This window comes from Poecile atricapillus, chromosome 1, assembly GCF_030490865.1.
Source record: "Poecile atricapillus isolate bPoeAtr1 chromosome 1, bPoeAtr1.hap1, whole genome shotgun sequence".
Lineage (NCBI taxonomy): Eukaryota > Metazoa > Chordata > Aves > Passeriformes > Paridae > Poecile > Poecile atricapillus.
Genome location: NC_081249.1, coordinates 71124279 through 71143423, shown reverse-complemented (window position 1 = coordinate 71143423; position 19145 = coordinate 71124279). Strand labels below are relative to the sequence as shown.

The 19145-nt window shown below is 37.9% G+C and overlaps 1 protein-coding gene across 5 annotated transcripts in view; it reads left to right on the top strand.

Annotated features, from left to right (window-relative positions):
- The window catches only part of SGCG (sarcoglycan gamma), a 107725-nt gene extending 89912 nt beyond the window's left edge, over nucleotides 1-17813 (top strand). For all 5 annotated transcript variants that reach the window (XM_058829204.1, XM_058829202.1, XM_058829206.1 and 2 more), the window contains 2 exons: nucleotides 12852-12975; nucleotides 14184-17813. In XM_058829204.1, coding sequence (XP_058685187.1) covers nucleotides 12852-12975; nucleotides 14184-14357 — 298 coding nt within the window. In that variant the 3' untranslated portion in view covers nucleotides 14358-17813. The remainder of the gene's footprint in view (nucleotides 1-12851; nucleotides 12976-14183) is intronic.
- Nucleotides 17814-19145: the final 1332 nt, after the last annotated feature.

The following is a 19145-nucleotide window of genomic DNA, read 5'->3' as shown; positions in this document are numbered from 1 at the left end:
TTCCATGTCTATGTATTTGTAATTGACATATACCCTTTAATTTTACATCTGTTCTGTGGCAACCCATAACTCTACTGATAGAGTAAGTAGAGTTAGCTTCTGCTTCTCTCAGATTCTTTCTGAAGTCTTCTTTTTATCCTTTCCATTCCTCATTGATATTATTTTTTCCTTTTGCACTTGAAGTATTTGCTGTGGCTAAATTGTGTAATGAGACAAGAGAAGAAGCTGGAAACTGAACTTGTGGAGCCTCATGTCTGTATGAGTAAGAATTATGAAGGAAATCTAGAGAAATGTATAGAAGCCAACCAGGGGAAAAACATTTGCCAAATAATTGTTTAATCATATTTGTAATACTAATGCTTACATGCTAGTTGCCTAAAAATACCATCTAACTAAGTGAAGTACAGTCATTTTGATTTGCATTCATTATGTAAATCAAAAGCCCAGTCAGTCAGAAGAGAATGAGTTACATAATGGAAAGTAAGACTAAGGTTATGATTCAGTGTTTACAAGGCACCTCTGCTCCCTGACTGGTGAGATATTTCTGCTGCAGTGTAATTTTATGAGCCTTGGCCTTAACGTGCTAGATATAAATTTGCATTCATATACTTTCCATAATCAGGTTAACTAACAACACCATCAAATATGTCTTTTGGAAGCTTTAAATAATTTCTTTCCATTTATCTGATGGACTCGAATATGTAAAAAGGTGAAGGATTGGATAGTACAGGGCATCATGTTGATCATCTCTTCAGAAGCATTTCTGACTTGGATATTTTTTAGAAACTCTTTTAGCAAAGTCTTGTGTGTTACATCACATCTGGTTGTCTTGTAAGCAGTGATTTTACCTATAAATGTTATTTCTAAGTGAAAAGAATTTTGCAAGCACTGTCATAAATGACTTTCACTTGCTCCAGTCACATGGCTGATATTCTTCCTAAAGCCTCAATTTTTCAGAGATGTCACCTAACACATTAGGACACAATAAAAGTTGTTCCTGCTGCTTGTATGGGGCAGTAATTTAGGTATTTTTCATGGCTGCTTATGTCAGTAGCACAAAGAGCAAAGCTGTTGAACAGGGTCCCTGAAAATGTCAGACTGCTCAGTGAGTTTGCTAAAGTAAACTTGCCATCAGTGATTACAGCATATTCCACCAGAGCACAAGCCACTGTCAAAACTTTGTTAGTGATTGTCACGGTTTTAGACACCACCTCACAGATGACCACCTGGAGGCCAGTTTGTAAGCCTGATTCTGCTGTCACTGATCCAGTTTGTAATACTGTAATACTCAGTTGTAATACTGAGTTGAGCAGATCATTCCTTACATTATCCTTCACCTACATACCTAACTAAGGCTTCTGATCTTGCTTTCATAGTTTCAGTTACTTTACCAGGAAAGTAACTATAAATATAAGTTGTTTGTCACATTCCTTCTAAGAAATGTCTTTTGATGGACATTTTGCGTGACCACTGTGATTGGGAAGGTGGTAACTTAATTATCCAATCCCTGGTCATTGTTGAGAATCTATAAATACTGGAGTCAGAAAATAAAGTTACTTCTTTTTCCTCTCATACCACTGAGATGTGTTCATGTGAATCATTCCGTGTCATTTAGTGACACCTGTCTGCACATACATTAAGAGAACCAGGGAGGAGCCATGAACAGGATATTGCAGTCCACAACTGCAGGATCATGTCCAGGGAAGCTACAGTTTCTGGGAACCAGCATGGGACAGGAACAAGACGGGCCTCTGTTCATGAAATCATTTATTCAGAATGGGAACAAACTGTCTTTCAGAGACAGAGAGCTCCAAACAAAAGCAGGGTGATGGGTTTTAGAAGGACAGAACCCTTGAGGGTCTCCACCTTTGAGGGTGGAGTTTAAGATTAGGGACCACTAGAAACACAACAAGGGAGAAACCCCCAGGGACTCACACCCAATCAGAACTCCTGGGCCACTCCTCCCAAGAGGTCTGGGATAGGGTAACTTCATCCAAGGCTCACATTGCCCATCCTCCAAAGCAGAAGGTCAACATTCACTAGCTTGGCTCACAGCCATGCCTTTCAAATTAACAATGCTTATCTGAAATTAATCTTTGCTTCCCTGAGGCACCTTACAACAACCGGAGACACCCACCATAAGGGTGTGGGTGTGGCAAACATTGGAAAAAGAAAAGGAAGCGTTTCCCGATAAGAGTAACTTTTCCAAGACCTGTTGCACATGCACACCATCACTACTCACTCTTTCTCCTCTCCCTCAGACTGTGTACAGTGTTGTGGTACTTCAGTTGTGAGGAATCTGATGACAGTGTGCCACATTCAGCTGTTGTACTAACAATCACAAGAAGGAAAGGGTATGACCTGCTTTTCAGCAAAGCTTCTTCACTTGAGTGTTTGTTTTCATGGAGAATATGTGGACACTATGAACAGCATGTACTGAAGAACTCCAGTTACTTGAAATCTTGCTATGTTTCAGCATAGTAAATTAAAAAATTGCTTGAGATACGTTTAAAAGAAAGGCATGACAAATTTCAACCTGGAAGATAATTTTCCTTACTACTCATAAGGAAAATGCTAACCCCATTTTTTACAACAATGATGCAAGTGCTGTTATTATATGAGATTAAAATTTTATAATACAACACATTATTTTATAATAATATTAAAGTAATTTGAAAAAGATAGCTATACTGGAAACATCTGTGATGTGCCAGATTTAATCACATTCACTGGGGCCTTGGTCATTTTTAATTACCTGGAGAATCAGCACATCATAAAATTGAGGTCATCACAGAGACCTCTTTTGAATTAGCTCTTACCACTCTTCATCACAACTGTCATTCTTGAGAGAAGCTTCTATTTTAATCATGCCTCAGTCTTGTCTTTAGTCTTCATTCCTTCAGCAACTCTGCATTGAGTGACAGTGGGCAAACAGGAAAAAAACACCTCAATATTTAAAATGGATGGAGAAGTAAACAAATAAGTACACTGCAATAATCATATCTGCTATGTTTTGGAATATGTTATAAATGTTGTTTTAAATTGCTTTTAGAGCCTTTTCAAAGTGCCATTAAAACTGGGAACTGTCTTATTCTTTTTTTAAGAGAACATATGAATGCATTTGTCCTAGAAATTTCAGCACTTCTTTTATGTGGCTTACATTAAAAAAAAATTCTGTTAAGCAAAACCTTGGGAGCTGGAAACATCTGTTATTCAAATCTGGCTTTGTAATTGTGCTTGTGCACAGAGATCCCCCCTAAGCCATAAGCAGTGTTAGTGCCTGCTGTGCTTATGCTGAACAATTCCCTTGAATCCAGAATCTCATAACTGAGCTTTACTGGAATCATCTGCTGCTACACACTTCAGATTTACAACATAAACACAGAACTAACTTGGAACACAGGCTATTTCAAGAAATAAAACTATAATAAGATTTTTTTTATTTAAATTAAAGGAAAGAAAAATATGTTGAAGAAAACACCAGCTGACACCTTCAAGAGCAACAGATACTCCCAGTATTTAAGAATGGCACCCAAAAGGAATGCAGTGTCTTGGGGTTCTGCTCTTATCTTTGATCGTTTTTAGTATAAGGCAAAATGAGCTTAAGAAACCCCAGTAGATTTATTTATTTAAAAATCAACTATGCTTCCTATGCATATGGAGTAGGGCTAAATACTGAAAACATACAAAAACCCTTTCATCTGCATGTGCCTAACATTTTTGCTGATTCTAAATGATTTCTTCATTGTTCATGTAAGTGATTTAGCTGAGGGTTCAGCACACACTCCTGGTTATCATTCATCTCTTACATATTTAGGCTGCATTCATGAAACTGAGTCCAAAGCTAGAGGACTTCAGTGTGCCCAGAATAAGCAGATACATCACAGATGTTCATCCAGGTTTAGAACACTCCTCTCTCTGCAAGCAAAATCAATCATTCATTCATTCATTCATTCATTCATTCATTCATTTACTGAAGGGGAAAGGGATCCTCCCACAAGCCACCCACACATAAAGTAATATTCCTGGAGCATAACCCCAGGGTTTTACAACTGTTTGGGCAGATGCTTGAGTGGAATTGATTCAATTTATTTGAACATCTAGGTGCAGATACCTGTACCACGTCTCATCACTTTTGGTGGAAGTCTACAGGTATTGTGTGGGCATTTTACAGTGATATCTAAAACAGAGTAGATTAATTATGCTCTAGCACTGGTTCTTTCTTTCTATTAATTTTGAAGGATGCACAGGGGTTCAATGGCCTTTCTTTAGGAATTGTGCACTTGCCAACTACACCATGTTTGGTTAAGGTCTGAAGAAATGAAAATTCATCATAAGAAATGAGGCACTGTGCTGGGAAATGTTCAAATTGCAGAATAAAGGCTTTCCACTTGGAACCCAGTATTTCATAAATTCATCTAAATTGCTAATCATAGTTTATATAACTGTGTGACTAGGATTAGAATATGCTGCCAATTACTGGTTCTTGTTTGATATCAGACATGAGGTAATGAGTCCTTCCAAGCTAATAATTAGCTTGGAGGCCCCAGCCATGGTATGACCTTTTATTTTCAGGAAAATCATGACACCATCATATTTACCTAAAAGAAGTATCCTTTCTTAGTTGGTAAAAATCCCTGTTTGTCTTATTGTAGACTTAGGGAATTTCAAATACAGTCTAAGTGTTTTCATTGCTATCAAGTTTCTGAATCTCTTCTTCCTTCAAAACCTTCTCTGTATCTTCTGCATCAAATACTGATTTCTTTTTTATACTTACCTTGATAATTGTGTATCCCATATATTTACATTTATATTTATTACCTTCTACAGTTGTTCCCTGTGCTCCGGCAATTCTTGTTTTCAACATTTTTCTCATTTTCTATCCTACACTGCACACTCATCTCCAATGTCCTCCTGTAACTGACTTTTTTCTTAAAGCTTATGAATTTTCAAATATGTATCAGGAAAATAGCATAATCTCTCTTTTCTTCCAACTTGGGGTCATCAGATTACCCACAACCTGAAGCACAACAGAGGATGAAAGCCTTATATTGTTAGTGCTTTTCTTGCATAGAATCCTTAGCACAGCCATCATTAGAGGAACACAATCCAGTTTGGTTTCCTGGGTCCTGCATCTCTAATGTTGGAATATGTAAAAGTTAGACACCCTGATGCAGCAGTAGGGCAAATAACAGACTTGATTCCATATCCAAGATCTTTGAGCTATAAGCTTGTATTAAGTCCGTGGATTAAATTATTTAAATAGAGGAATAAATAAGGATAAAAAGATTAATTTATCTATGGAAAACTAAACTTAGAATAGAATCTGATTAATTTTAATTTTATTTTCATACAATGATTGTCTTAATATAAAAAGCCTAAAGAGTGTAAGATCCATTACTGCAGTGGTTCAATATTCCAAAAGGTCATTATGAGATTGTTTCAGCTTTAGGAAATGCATTCCCTGTAGGTTGCTTATTTGAGCCTAGTGAGTATTTGTGATCTGATTTCTTGGTTTCTCCATTCCATGATTTTATCATTTCACTGTTGACTCCCCTTCATTCCAGCCAAGCTCAGTAAGCCCAGCTGTGTTGTGTATGATGAAAACTCCTTCCCAAGAGTTAGAAAAAAGGGAAATACGAAAGTGGTTCAGTGAGGTTTCTTTACTCTCCAGATATGAGAACTCAACCCTGAGTGGCTGAGTAATGAAGTGCTCCTAGGCCTTACCAACACAGGCCTCTGGGAGAGGAGTCTAATAAACATGAAAGAAAGGATCCTGCAGCAGTGTCCTGTGCTGCTGTTAGTAATGACTTGCTTGTGCTTCACACGGTAGGACTGACTGTCTATGTGCATGAACGTGATTGTCCGGAGAAAGAAGACTACCAGAAAAAGCAGAGCCTACTACAGCATTTTGTAGTTATTTCAGGGTAGTTCTGCTGTTATGAAAGTATTAGGATGTTTCAGTGCATTAAAAGGTACATTTCTGTCTATTTTCAGAGGTCAGAGGTGTTGCAAGCTGTCAGCAAAGCGCAGCACATTTTGAGACTTCCCCAAATGATTGGAGACAAAATTATGGACCTTCCAAAATTAAATTTTCATTAATAGCATTTAAGCAATAAGCAGAAGAATCAAGAAAAAAGGGTTACTTTTAAAATCAAATTAGAACAGATTGTTCTATCATTTTGTAGTCTTTACAACACAAGTTCACTAAATATTTTTTTTTAAAAAGCTTCAGATTTCCTGGAAAAATTAGGTGGTTTATGAACAGTTATATTCCAGCCAAATAATTTTTCTCTAATGGAGTTCCTGTGAACATACACTTGTCTCTAAACAAATATTTTCATAGTATGTTTCTTTGAATTCACTTGTACCCTATGTGTTTTCTTAGTGTTATCAGACAACTTTTCTGTATTTTCACAAGAGACTGGTGATCTTTTTTTATCACTGGCACAAAAACTTTATTTGAGTTAATAATTTTGGCATAGTTAAGTTGAAAGCACAGTTTTAATATTAAGCTGTTTTAATGCTACTCTAAGTTTTCCTGTAAATTTTTCTGCAAGGGAAGAGCCAGATTCACTTGGTAAAAAAATTCTTAAATGCTCTTTTTTAAAAAATTTAAGATAATTGCTATTAAACTTGGATCCATTAAAAGCATACTGGTTTGCATATAACATTTCATTGTGGCGTAAATAATAAATTAACTTAGTATTCAGTGTATAAAAGCTGTAGATATTGGCATTAGTCTTACTGAAACAGAATATGCATCCAGGTTCAGGCAATCCCCAGAGGCAATAATCCTTGGAAAATGATTTTTTTGAACTAAGCTACAAAAATTGGGAGATAGATTATAACCATTGACCAACTAATGGGCTTGACAAGGAGTTTTTCAGTTTGTCAGTCAATTTTTCAGTCATTTTTTCAGTCAATTTTCTTCATTATATTTCATTTAGTTTAACTCAGTGAAGTTCAGACTTGGAATATCAAAGTGAATGAAGGCAATATGGAAGACAATATCATCCAGGTGGGAAGCGATTATTCTACCTCTAAATGAAGGAATTTAAGGGGTATGATGCAAAATGGGACATTTTAGAAAGAAAAATTTGAAAGATTTATAGAAGTTATGTCAAATCAGAATTTTGTGCTAAGGCTTGACTAACTGCTATATTTTCATTACGCAGAAGCTGATCGGGGAGGAAGATTTAATGAGTCATTAGTATTTTCTATTCTTTGACATTCAGTAAGAGCTATCACAGTTTACTGTTGAATACTGATACTTCCGTGTCCTTAAGATAGATACGGTTGCTGGAATATGCTGTGAAACTCATTTTTCCTCTTTGCAAGGAGATGTAATTTTAGGAGCTGTTCCAAAGAAAATGCTTTTACAAAATACAGAAATGAGGCATATATCGAGACTGAGATCTCAGTCCTGTTGTTTTGTCCTTCTTTGCCTTTGGACCCTCTGGCAAGCAACCAAAAGCCACAAGGCAGAACACCAAGATCTTCAAGTTTGGGTAATCATGTTCTTCTTGCTACATCCTGATCGCCCTCCCCACTCACCTGACCTCAGAACAGCAAGCTGCTGGGACATAAGTGAATATGGGTGGGGATTGGCAGCAGGCATTAGTCCATGCCTGCTGCTCTCTCCACCTCTAGAACTCCAGCCCAGTTTTGCTCAGCTCATGTCAACAGGAATCCAGCTTCCACATAAAGAAAGGATATGGTTTGAAATTGTGTATATTGCACCATAAATAAATGCTGACAATCTCTTTTTCCTGTGTGACTAGTGCATGCTTTGCTTATGGCTTACTCTCTTACAATGTCTAGCTGCATGGCTGGGGAATTAGATCACTTTCAGACTAATCAAAAAGTCAGTATACTCCTATTGCCTTTTAAAGGTTAACATGCATTCGAAAAGCAGGGCTCAAAGCATCTACATCTACAGAGAACCAAGGCCAATTAAGCCTACAGAATCCTCTAGGTTGCTTTTTTGCCTTTCAAAACATTAGTACCTTGACAGGCTAAAGATTTTCTTTTTTCCCCTTTTTCCCTCATGTGTTTGGTTTCGTTTTCCTCTTCATTTCTTGCCTTTTCTATTCATCCTTTGCTCCATGACCTCTAGTCATTGCATAATTTAATTTCTGTTCCCCTTTAACCTTCACAAAGTTAGATGAACTTTGGGGCAGGTGCTCATGTCAGGATTTTTTTTTGCACACCAAAGATATATGAGGGTCTCTTCCTTACCTGATGATGTGAAAAAGATGTTTTGATTATAGAATCACAAAATGGTTTGGGTTGCAAGGGTCCTTAAAGGTCATCCAGTTCCAACCTCCTGTCATGAGCAGGTACACCTTCCACAAGACCACGTTGCTCAAGGCCCTGTCCAACCTGACCTTGGACACTTTTAGGGATGCACAGTTGTTGGGTGCACTACAATATTAGAGGCAGTGTTGATCCTGGACCTGTTCAGTCTAGCTAAAGTAACCCTGATCTTCCTTAGATAGGTGCTGGGAAGAATGCATACAGATGGGCAACTTGTGTCTAAGGTCATACCACGGAATTCTCTTCCCCTTGAATTCAGGAAGGACGATGACTCATGATCTGGAAAGGTCAAAAAGGGGTCAGAAGGAAAGGGTAAACAATTACTCCAGAGGAAGCTGGTTCCTCTGTCCTACTCTAAGGTTCAAGCAACCACAAACTGCAGTAGGAAACTTGTGATACTCTTTTTTCAGTGCTGGAACCAGCTTTCTAATGCTTTGTGGTACTTAAAAGATCTCTAAGGTATCTTTCTGGCTCCTGCCAGACCAGGATGAAAAAGGAGATCAATATTACTGCAGCATGCACAGGCAGTGTCATCTGCTTCTTTACCAGAACTGCTGCAGGCTGTCACTGCCCTCACATCCTCCCTAACAGCCAAATGAGCAACTTCTGGTGATCTGGCATCTCCACAAGTTAGCAACATGCTTATAGGAAAAGGGAAATCTCCAAGCTTTTAGGTTGTTGGGATGGTTTCAGATCCAGAGCCTGGATACTGTTGAGGTTCCCTCAGAATATTTTTCACACTCCATGAATTATTTAGCACAGCTCAGCACCAAATTTCTTTGGCAGCCAGACAAGACAGTATAGTTGACTCCTGGAACTCTTACCAGCAAGTAAGAAGACAGCAATGAAAATATTATCTTTGCTGTAATCGATTGCTTTAGTTGCAATGGGCTGTGGAGAACCAATATCCAGCAAATGACAGCTGTAAAATATTACCAGGGACCACCTATTCCCCCAGCCTTCCCTGGCTGTCATAAGCTGACATGGTGCAGTTTCTCAGGCTGCAGGCATCACGGTGAAGGGGAGCAAGGCAAAGTAACTATTCCACAAGTGGGCCCAGGTGTGGCTTTCATTGCCTTACAATCTGTGGGTATGTCTACTTGAGTGTCTTAATTTAAACATTAATTAGGAACATGCTTTTGAGGGAAATCTGAGGGAAAGCTGAGCTCTCCTCTTCTTGGTTTTCATTGTGGAGTTTTTGTGCGGTTTGGGGTACATGGACGGGGTGACATTTGTGTTAAACTGATCTGAAAGCTGTGATCTCTCGGAGAACACCTGTTGTTGTTCCAGCCTTTCTGGGCATCCAGTTGGCAACAGCTAGTCCAGAGTACTCCTCAGGACACATAATGGGCTGTCAGGTCCTTGGCATCAAATGTTGTGCTGTCCAGATCAATTTCTCTTGCACCACACCCCTTACTAATTGACCCTGGCAGCTACCACAATACCTAGAAGCTACTCATAAGTACAGAATCCATCTTCTCAAGTGAAATAGAGGCTGTGACAGATGTCACATTTAGGACAGCACATTAGATAGATTAATTGCCCTAGATGGTAAAGATCATTCACTTTATCTTCTTAAATATAATTTATGTGTCTGTAAGGTTAAAAAAACATATAAAGAGTCTGGTAACAATATATTCTGTCATCATTCTAATGCATAAATTCAAACACTATAAAGCGACCAAAAACTCTAAGACAATTAATTCATTTCTTCCCTCTCACTCTCCAAGCACCCTCCCATCATTCACAAACAAACTGAATTCTTGTTTTGCCAGGACACCTGATAATGAGAGATGCACATCTATGGGGGGGCTGAGAAGGGACATTCAAAGTCAAGGTTCAACTCAGGCTGTTTCTATACCAGGTGCCCATTTCCCTTTGAGTACATCTGGGCTTCAGACACTGAACTTTTGAATACTGTACGAAGAAATGCGTCATTACTGTTATTGACTCTTGCCTTTGCTAGAATCTCACATATTACAGTTCACATCACTGATTCACGGCAGTTTGCATTACCAGGAAGCTTCAATGACGTGCTTAATTAGGCAAATCCAGGCTGAGTTAATCTAGAAATAGGAGCTGTATAAACAGCAGAAATTTAGGTTTGTGATTAATATAGCAAATGTAATTCTGCAATGTAATTTAAATTATGTGTATGTCATATCATAAATCTAAGTGCTTCCGAAGTCTGTAGGCTTCATGCCAGCATTAATTTTTGTAGAAAGTAAGAAATATTTCTCTTCTGTTTGATTGCTTTTTAAATTCCAGGTCTGATATACTCTCAGAAATTTGTCCCAGTCTTCTGTCTTCTAATATTCAATGGAGTTTAAAAATAAAAATTTATACCGACATAAATAGTTTGCTTATGTAGGTGATATACTTTACAATCTTGACACTAACTTATGAAAATATATTAAATTTAAAAAATTGAAAATACAAACTCTGTTTAACTTTTCAGTATATAATGCATACAAATGTGTGCTGTAAAATATTCCCATGAAGCAGATCACCCACATTAATCACATTTGGAAGAACTGGTTTTTTATTTCATAGAGTATAAACCTAGAGATCTAAAGCAAAAATTCATACAAAAGTTGTTAATTCCAAACACTGTTTAATAAAGATTACTAATACTATACTGGTTGTCTGATGTAGAACAAACTCATACTCATGCCCTGCTAGACAGCATGATCATGACAGAAGTTTGTGCTATCTCAGATTCATGGAATGAAGCATGAAATTATTTTCTGGACATGGTCTCAGTATAGAGTCATGATGCATTTACCCATTGATTTTATTTTATTTTATTTTATTTTATTTTATTTTATTTTATTTTATTTTATTTTATTTTATTTTATTTTATTTTATTTTATTTATCAGGTTGGAGTTTAAACTACTTGAAGGTGATGAACCCAGGAGGTGTCACAGAAAAGCAGATCATAGAAACATAAAGTCATAGAATGGTTTGGGTTGGAAGGGACCTTTGAAGATCAGAGAAGATAGAATCTTCTGCTAACTCTGGCCAGCAGTGATAAGCCAATATTGCTTGAGCTATTTTCAGATTTGAGGATAAAAAATGAAGTTTCAGTGACTGTGCTTAGATATCATGGATTTAGGTTTTAAGTTATCAGCTGGATTTAACTTCTTCAGAATTTGAAGATAGAACTGAACTTTCTCACAAGCACAAACTCTTTTCTTTTATATTCTGGTTTTAATGAAGTAATAGGAAAACAGAAAGAAAAGGAAGAATTGAAAGAGTCTCAGTAAATTAGGCAGCTAGTTCCTGCCAATGACTGGCAGTCAGAGTCTGGACTCACTACAGAACGCATTCCCAGTGAAGAACCCGCTTGGGCCCAGCTTCCACTCAGCCAGACTGGCAGTGGGAGCACCTGTGGAGACAACAGCATCTGCTGGGAGTGCATGCACACACACACACACAGTCCCCTACATTTCTTCATTTACATACAGAAAACAGTGGGTGAGAGCATGCAGGCTTGGGAGCAAGTGTGTCCGTGTTCTGCAGTGTGGATGCAACCCACATTCTTTGGTATGTGTCCAGGGAATAGGAAAGCTAGCACAGATGTCAACAGGGACCACCAGTTGTCTCCCTTTCTCTAGCCTTCATATTCACCTGTTTAGTGCTGACTAGTGTCATCAGGAAGGGTGAGTGTATATTCATGATCAAAACCTAATAGGTATCAATTCTGATCCTACAGTGCCTCCGGATGAAGCAGTTCTAGATAATGGTCACAAGAAGCAATATAATCACTAACTTGTTGCCAGGATTGGGGTTTTTCTTTCCTTCTCGTGATTTTTAATTAGTACTTCTATCCCTGCTACTTAGCATGGAAATGACACTAAAATTCTGAAGAAACAAAGCCTTATCTCTTTGGAAAATAAAAATCATTATTCCTGCACAGCTGATCTGACAAGATTACTCAGATAATACAGTGCCTTTCTGCCATCTTGTGGCACTGCAGGGTTTGCAACTCCCTGTTTGTTACACTGTATAATTTTTATTTCAAATTAACAGTTTTTAAGTTTCAGATGTCATCTAGTTAAACAACACACACACACACGCACAGACAAACGCACACAGTGAAATCTTGGTCCAATTAATTGCAGTGTCAAAAATCTCATTGATTAAAAACAAGTTCCAGACTGTATTAATTGTATTTATTTCCATGTCTTATTATGTCAAAAATGAAAACAAATTGAAACTAACTAGTGTAAATCTGGGTTTCAGGTTAATAGATTAAGTTACTGTAATACTGAAATAATCTGCAGCTATGTATGAAATAATACCTTGCATTTGTATTATAAATTAATCTATACTTTTCATTTGGGATGCTTAGTTGGTTTTTGAAATAGCTGCCTCCTTTTTCAGGTCTGCCTGAAGAAAAGGGAAGTTGCATATTTTATATTACTTCAGGCAAGAGCCTGCAAGGGCTTTTTCAATATTTACTTATTTTTCTAAAATAAAGGAACATATGAGGTTGTGCTACTGTCCGATTTCCTGCTCCTGCTTTTAGGCTGGAATCACCAACTCGATCTTTGAGCATGGATGCACCACGAGGAATTAATATCAAAGCACAAGCTGGGAATATTGAAGCTCTTTCCCAGATGGATATCAAACTACACAGCAGTGATGGCGTGGTGAGTGCAAGCCCTTCTTTTCCTAACTGTGATTGATCCTCTGTGTGACTACAACTTCAAGTCTTTTTTTCAAGCTCTGTTAATTTAATTCAGGTTTTAGATGGCAGTATATAAAAATTAATAGTGCCAATAATAAAACTCTTATTTATGTAAATAACAGTACCAACAGACATGAAGTTGTACTAGCTTAGAGAAATGCTTTCTAATAAAACTTGGATACTGCTTAGCTCCCCACTAGCACAGTGATTCCCAGGCACCCCCGTGGAGAACTTTGGCTCAGAAGCAGATGCAGCCCCCAAGTGGCAAAATTAAGGAGTGAAGCTCTACAGATATCATTAACAACAGGCAAGATGCAGTGGCCTATTTATCCCCTCTGCAAGGCTGTGCTGTGCCAGTTCTTCCAGAGGCACTCCACACCAACCCACATCCATCCCTAACCAGCTGGCTCCGTGGTGAGGCCTCCGCACTCAGGCCTGGACAGACCTGGGTCCAGCAGCAGTGCTTGTGTCCTGCTGCTCTGTGCATGGCCACCTAGCCTAGAATCACAGACTGAACTGTGCTGGAAGGAACCTTAAAGGTTATCCAGTCCAGCTTCCCCTGCCATGGACAGGGACACCTTCAACTAGACCAGGCTGCTCAGAGTTCAATCCAACCTGGCCTTGAACACTTCTAGCGATGGGGTATCCACAGTTTCTCTGGGCAGCCTGTTCTGTGCCTCACCACTGAAAGAAATTATTTTTTAAATCAAATCTAAATCTATCTTCTTTCAATTTAAAACCAGTATCCCTGATAAAGGGTCCCTCCCCAGCTTTCATGTAGGCTCCCTTTAAGTACTTGAAGGCTGCAGTGAGGTCTCCCCAGAGCTATTCTCTTCTCCATGCTGAACAATCCCAATTCTCTCAATCCATTCATCATCCTGCTTGTATCCATTTTGGGGATTGCCCCAACACAGGTGCAGGACATTGCCCTTGGCCTTGTTGAACCTCAGGAGTTCTCTGCTAAGAGGAGGGTGGGCACCAGCTTATTCCGGTCCTGTGTTTATATGTCTGCCAAGAGCCCAAGGATCAGAGAAACTTTTTATATAACAAGTCCTGTGTAAAAGGCCATTCTTAAACCTCTGCCTAGCCAAATTCAACTCATTTCATGGCACACTATTTATTGCTTTATTATCTCTAACAACCCCATTTGTCCTGCTGTTTCCCATGCAGCTTTTGCTCGATGCTGAAACCGTGCGACTGCCCAAGCTGCCTGAGGGTGCAAGGGGTGGATCCGGGATTTCTCAGGGGCTCTATGAAATTTGCGTGTGTCCAGATGGAAAGCTCTACTTGTCAGTGGCCGGCGTGGGCTCCACTTGCCAAGAATACAGCCGAGTCTGCCAGTGAGGCACCCGAAAAGGCCGCACACCCCCTTGCGCATCTGAGTTTTGTATTACCCCTAAAGAGCATCACTGAAATGAAAGCATATTTTTCAGCATTTTAATAACAAAGTACTTATAATTTAGGAAACAAATCTGCATCTATAATTCTGGAATACAGGGTGTAAGGGGAAGAAGAAGAGCACAAATGACATTTCCACTTCAGATGAATGACTTGAATCAAATTACATGTTTTGTCAGTAACACTTGGAAGACAGCCTTACAGAGAGCATAAAAAAATAAAACAAATATGTTTCCTTGCTGAACTATTATTCAGTCAGATGATTATGTCATTGTTCACATTTCTGAGATCGTGGGTTTTTCCTCTCACTACATGCAAACACTTACTGTATTAGTGGGTGAAATTAAATTGAGGGAACTACTTGAATTATTTGTAAGACAAAGCATTATTTGGAGAATTCAGAAAGTGCCAGCAAATGGTCTATGCAATTTTGTTCTTGCAATAACACAAGATAGAAAAGTGCAGTATTTGTATAAGTTCTGTGTAAAAGATGTTAATTTGCTAATCGCTTTCTATTTTAATTTGGCAACACATATGCTGATTTGCTTCTTACTGAGATTCATATAAAAATAACTAAAGCAAAAAGCTCCAGAAGCCATGAAGGCCTCTCTGTGTCTCAAATCCATTCACTATACAACAGAGAAATATGTTAGTATATTTTATAATAGCAATTGTTTGTTCTACTGCCTGTACCATCTTATTCATTTAAATCCTTTTTTATTTTAGGACATGCTAATTCAACAAGGCAATCTGTTGTGCCAGCTGGACTAGTAAAAAGGAAAAAAAATTTGGCTTCAGATTGTCTGACACATGGAACTATTTGGGCAGTGGGAAAAAGTCCTTTTATGCTGCCCACAGATTTCAATTAAGAGGAGTATTTCATTTCCACCTGCATATGTTGACTGGTATTTCTGATCCTGTCAGAGTGGGACTCCATCACAAACAGAGAGAGTAAAACTGTTATTATTTTTTACATTAGGACTTTGGATACGAAATAAATGCTCACCAGAGCTGACAAACCGTTTATTGGCCTTGTAAAGAAACACAACTGCAGACCCATTCCCCTGTACAGAATTGCACTGAACACAAATAAATTGTTTGCACACCTCTGGGTAGCAAGATTTGTATTTAGTAGTCTGTTGTTTAAACATGGGTTTTTAATTCCTTTGATGCTGTTTTGTGTATACTTCATGATCTTCTTATCCAGGAAGGAGCTATCACATAGTGCCTTGGTGTCTATTTACTGGATTTTAACCCATAGTGTTAGTAAACCACGAATACTTTTGGAAGAAAATTAATCATCATCTTTAAAACAGAAGAATCAGGACAAAATAACTAATAACTTTTTTTAAACTTTAGCTCTGGTGAGCAAAGGAAGAAAACCAACACATGGATGAGATCCCCAGGTACACACAAAAGCCTGAGCTGAGAAAGAGTCCCCTGTTAACATTGTCCACTATTACTGTGGTAAAGCCCAGGGCAGTCCAAGCCTCGAGGGCTGCCTTTGCAATTTCTCCAAGAGTCTGATGTACAGAACTGAAACTGCCCTTCAGTAGCAGGATCCAGCAGCAGCAGGAGCCCTCGAAGAGCTCCAGTAGCACAAATAGGAAACACTTAAGAGCAAACTCGAAGAGCTTCAGTAGCACAAATAGGAAACACTTAAGGTGAGCTTAAGCGAGTAAAGCAAGGTTTCACAAGTTATCTGGAGAGTGCTCCAATTGCTGTTACACTGCCTAAAGGAGAAGTAGGAAGCCACACATCTTCCATATCTGGAATTCCATTTTCTCAGGCTTAGGCTCACTCATTCACTCCTGTCTTCAGGAGTGAGTCCAAGGCTATTGGGCATAAGGAGAGAAATGTTTATCTCCACATCTGTATCTCCTGACTATAACTGTCTCTACATCTAAGCCCTCAGCTGAGGCACACTTTAACAGAAGTCTGTCTTCAGTATTCCTTTAAAGTCAGTTTAGGTGGTTCCAGCTCCATGCACAAGGTTTTGCAAACCAAAATACAAGCAGACTCAGCTAACTTACTGGATAGAAAGTATGAGTACTAAAATAAAGGTCAGCAAATACCCTTGCATGTGCCAGATACCTAAAAACTGCTGCTACAAGTAACTTAGAGAACTGCGATGTCAATCTCTTACAGGTGTAGTATTAACAGGAAAACTGGGACTCGAGTCCTTAGCCATTGTTCTGAAATCAAGGAACATATGCCCACTTCCATGGAGTATCAAATAAATCATTCACCTAATCTAACCCCTAAATGTTAGCCAGATCCTGCAAAATAGTTACAATCGGCTTGTTTGGCTGGCAATAGAAGTACTTCATTTTAAGTTATACATTTTTAAGCTTTTGTTTTGGAGACACATTTTCAAATGTGATTTGCCAGTTAATTCACAGCAAAGGATTGCACTGAAGCTTTCCAGGCAAGAATAACCTGACCCCTAAAGAGCTGTGAAAATCAGGGTGCAGTCCCCTGGCTGGTAACACTATTAAGCATGATGGCACTTCATTTAGACACTGCAGTAACTACCACCTTTCTTGTGAAGATAAATCTTCTGGACTTGCTTCAGTTCACAGGCACTCAGAATCCTACTGAGGTACTATCCACAGGTTCTATCCAGAATCCTCTGAGTAGTACCAAAACCTAAAGAAGTCTTCTGTACCCTCAACACTGCCATCACCCACACCACCAATGTGATCCTTTTCATTGCTTAAATTTAATTCTTCCTTTCATTATGCTACAACACTGACATTAGAAGTATTGTTCCAGTATAGAAGTTGTGCACATTTTTTAAGCATGACTGGTGAGATCTTTTCACTATTTTTTTTCTTTTAGGCATGGTTAGTAGAGAAACAAAATTCATGCTAAAATTACCAGAGTGTGATCAGCTGATGCTACAATCTGAATTGCTTTTGATCTCAAGGTAGTTAATACATCACTAAATTATAATTTCTGATATCTCCATGTGGATGTCTATCCCTCTGTAATACTTTAATTATTGTTTCTACTTGAAACAAACTTCAGTAAATAGTTACAGAGTAACAGAAAATTATGGCACAGGGAACTGAGAGTATGCAGTTCTCTAGTTTATTTCCAAAAGGATTATCCAAATGAAGAGAAAAAAATCACTACCAGCATAGTGAACTGATTTGTTTGCATATTTAGTCCCTCAAAAAGAATTATTTACAGCACTTCTTGCAACTGGTTGCAATTGTTACACAGTGGAAAAATAGTAGAAAAACTTCACTGGTGATTGCCCAAACACAAGCTTTTTTTTTTCCATTTCACAGTCCTTTAGTAGTTGCATTTGTCTATCTATATATAGCTTTATGCAAAAGGAAATTGCAAGAATTGGAAACTGAGTTCTTGAATAAACTTTATACATTTTGAACAGTCTGCTTCTGCTTTTGTGTTCAAATTAAACACAACTTAAATGAATTATTTCATTTTTAAAACAAAATTATTTTTCCAAGACTAAGAATGTAAAGCGTACTTTATTTTAAAATATGAACAAAAGTCTTGGTCCCAACTAAAAAATGTATTTTGCAAAATTTAGAAAATGCTTTACAATTAGGTTTCATTGGACATCTAGAATTCCTTTGTCTTAATCATTAGTAGGTGAAAGTAAACACAGAAATTATGGCAGTGCTACTGATTTAATCATCCAGAAAACAAACCAAAGATAAACAGTTTTGATTAAAAATTCATTGACAAATCCCTTCATGTGACAAAATACGTGTGTCTTCTTCAAATGAAAACATTTACTTTGTCTGCCAAGTTTAGTTATTTTTGAACTCTTAGCTCTGCCTTTGTTCCCCAAAACCAATCCAGCCTTTCCCAAAGAGTTTAGATCCAGCAGCAGAAAATCTCAAAGGTGGTACTATCCTCCTCTACTTTAATTGGAAAAATTACAATAGATTTAATTGCAGCCTTGTTTAAAGTAAGCCAAGTATACCAGTACCAGGTGTATGCAATCCTTACAGTAAATTTTAACTCCTGTTTCACAAATCATTACAGTAACTATAGTGATAATGATTGGAGTACAAATATTGCAAAACTGCATTTTTTACACAAGGAACCATTTATTTTTCTTCTGGTAGTCAGCTACACAAAAATCTATTTACAAAATAAAACAAACTCACAAACAAGATATTTTTCATGCCACTAATTGCTGAGGCAAGTGTCCTGTGCTTTTTAGAATAGCTGTGAATGCCATTTTTTGAGAGGAAAGCTTTTAAAGCACAAGATAGTAACAAGCCTATCGAGGCTTATTCCAACTGCAATTCCTTAGATTTAAGCTGCCCAATGTATAGTTAAATCAGCTTCATATACCGCTGTCTTTTTGTTAAATTCCTCAACTGTAATTTTGGGAAAAAAGAACTGAAGCTGCTTTTCCTAGATAAACTGCTGGTACCTGTGGAAGGTAGGAGACAGACCTGAATGAAAAGACATTTTCTCCAACAAGAACTCATTTAATGTGCAGAATTACTTGTTAAATATATTTTTGTGGAACCTATATGCTAACATTTACTTCTACAGACCCCTACTACAGAATCATTATATCCTAACTGTTCTAAGCTTCCATACCTGACTTAGACACATTGCTAAGCCTCCCAGCTGAGCCAAAAGAATCAATTAAGCATTTTATTTATTTGATTTTTTTATCATGAATTAAATAGCACTTACAAAATCATGTTCTGTCAGTGGTTTCCTGGTCTCACAAAGCCT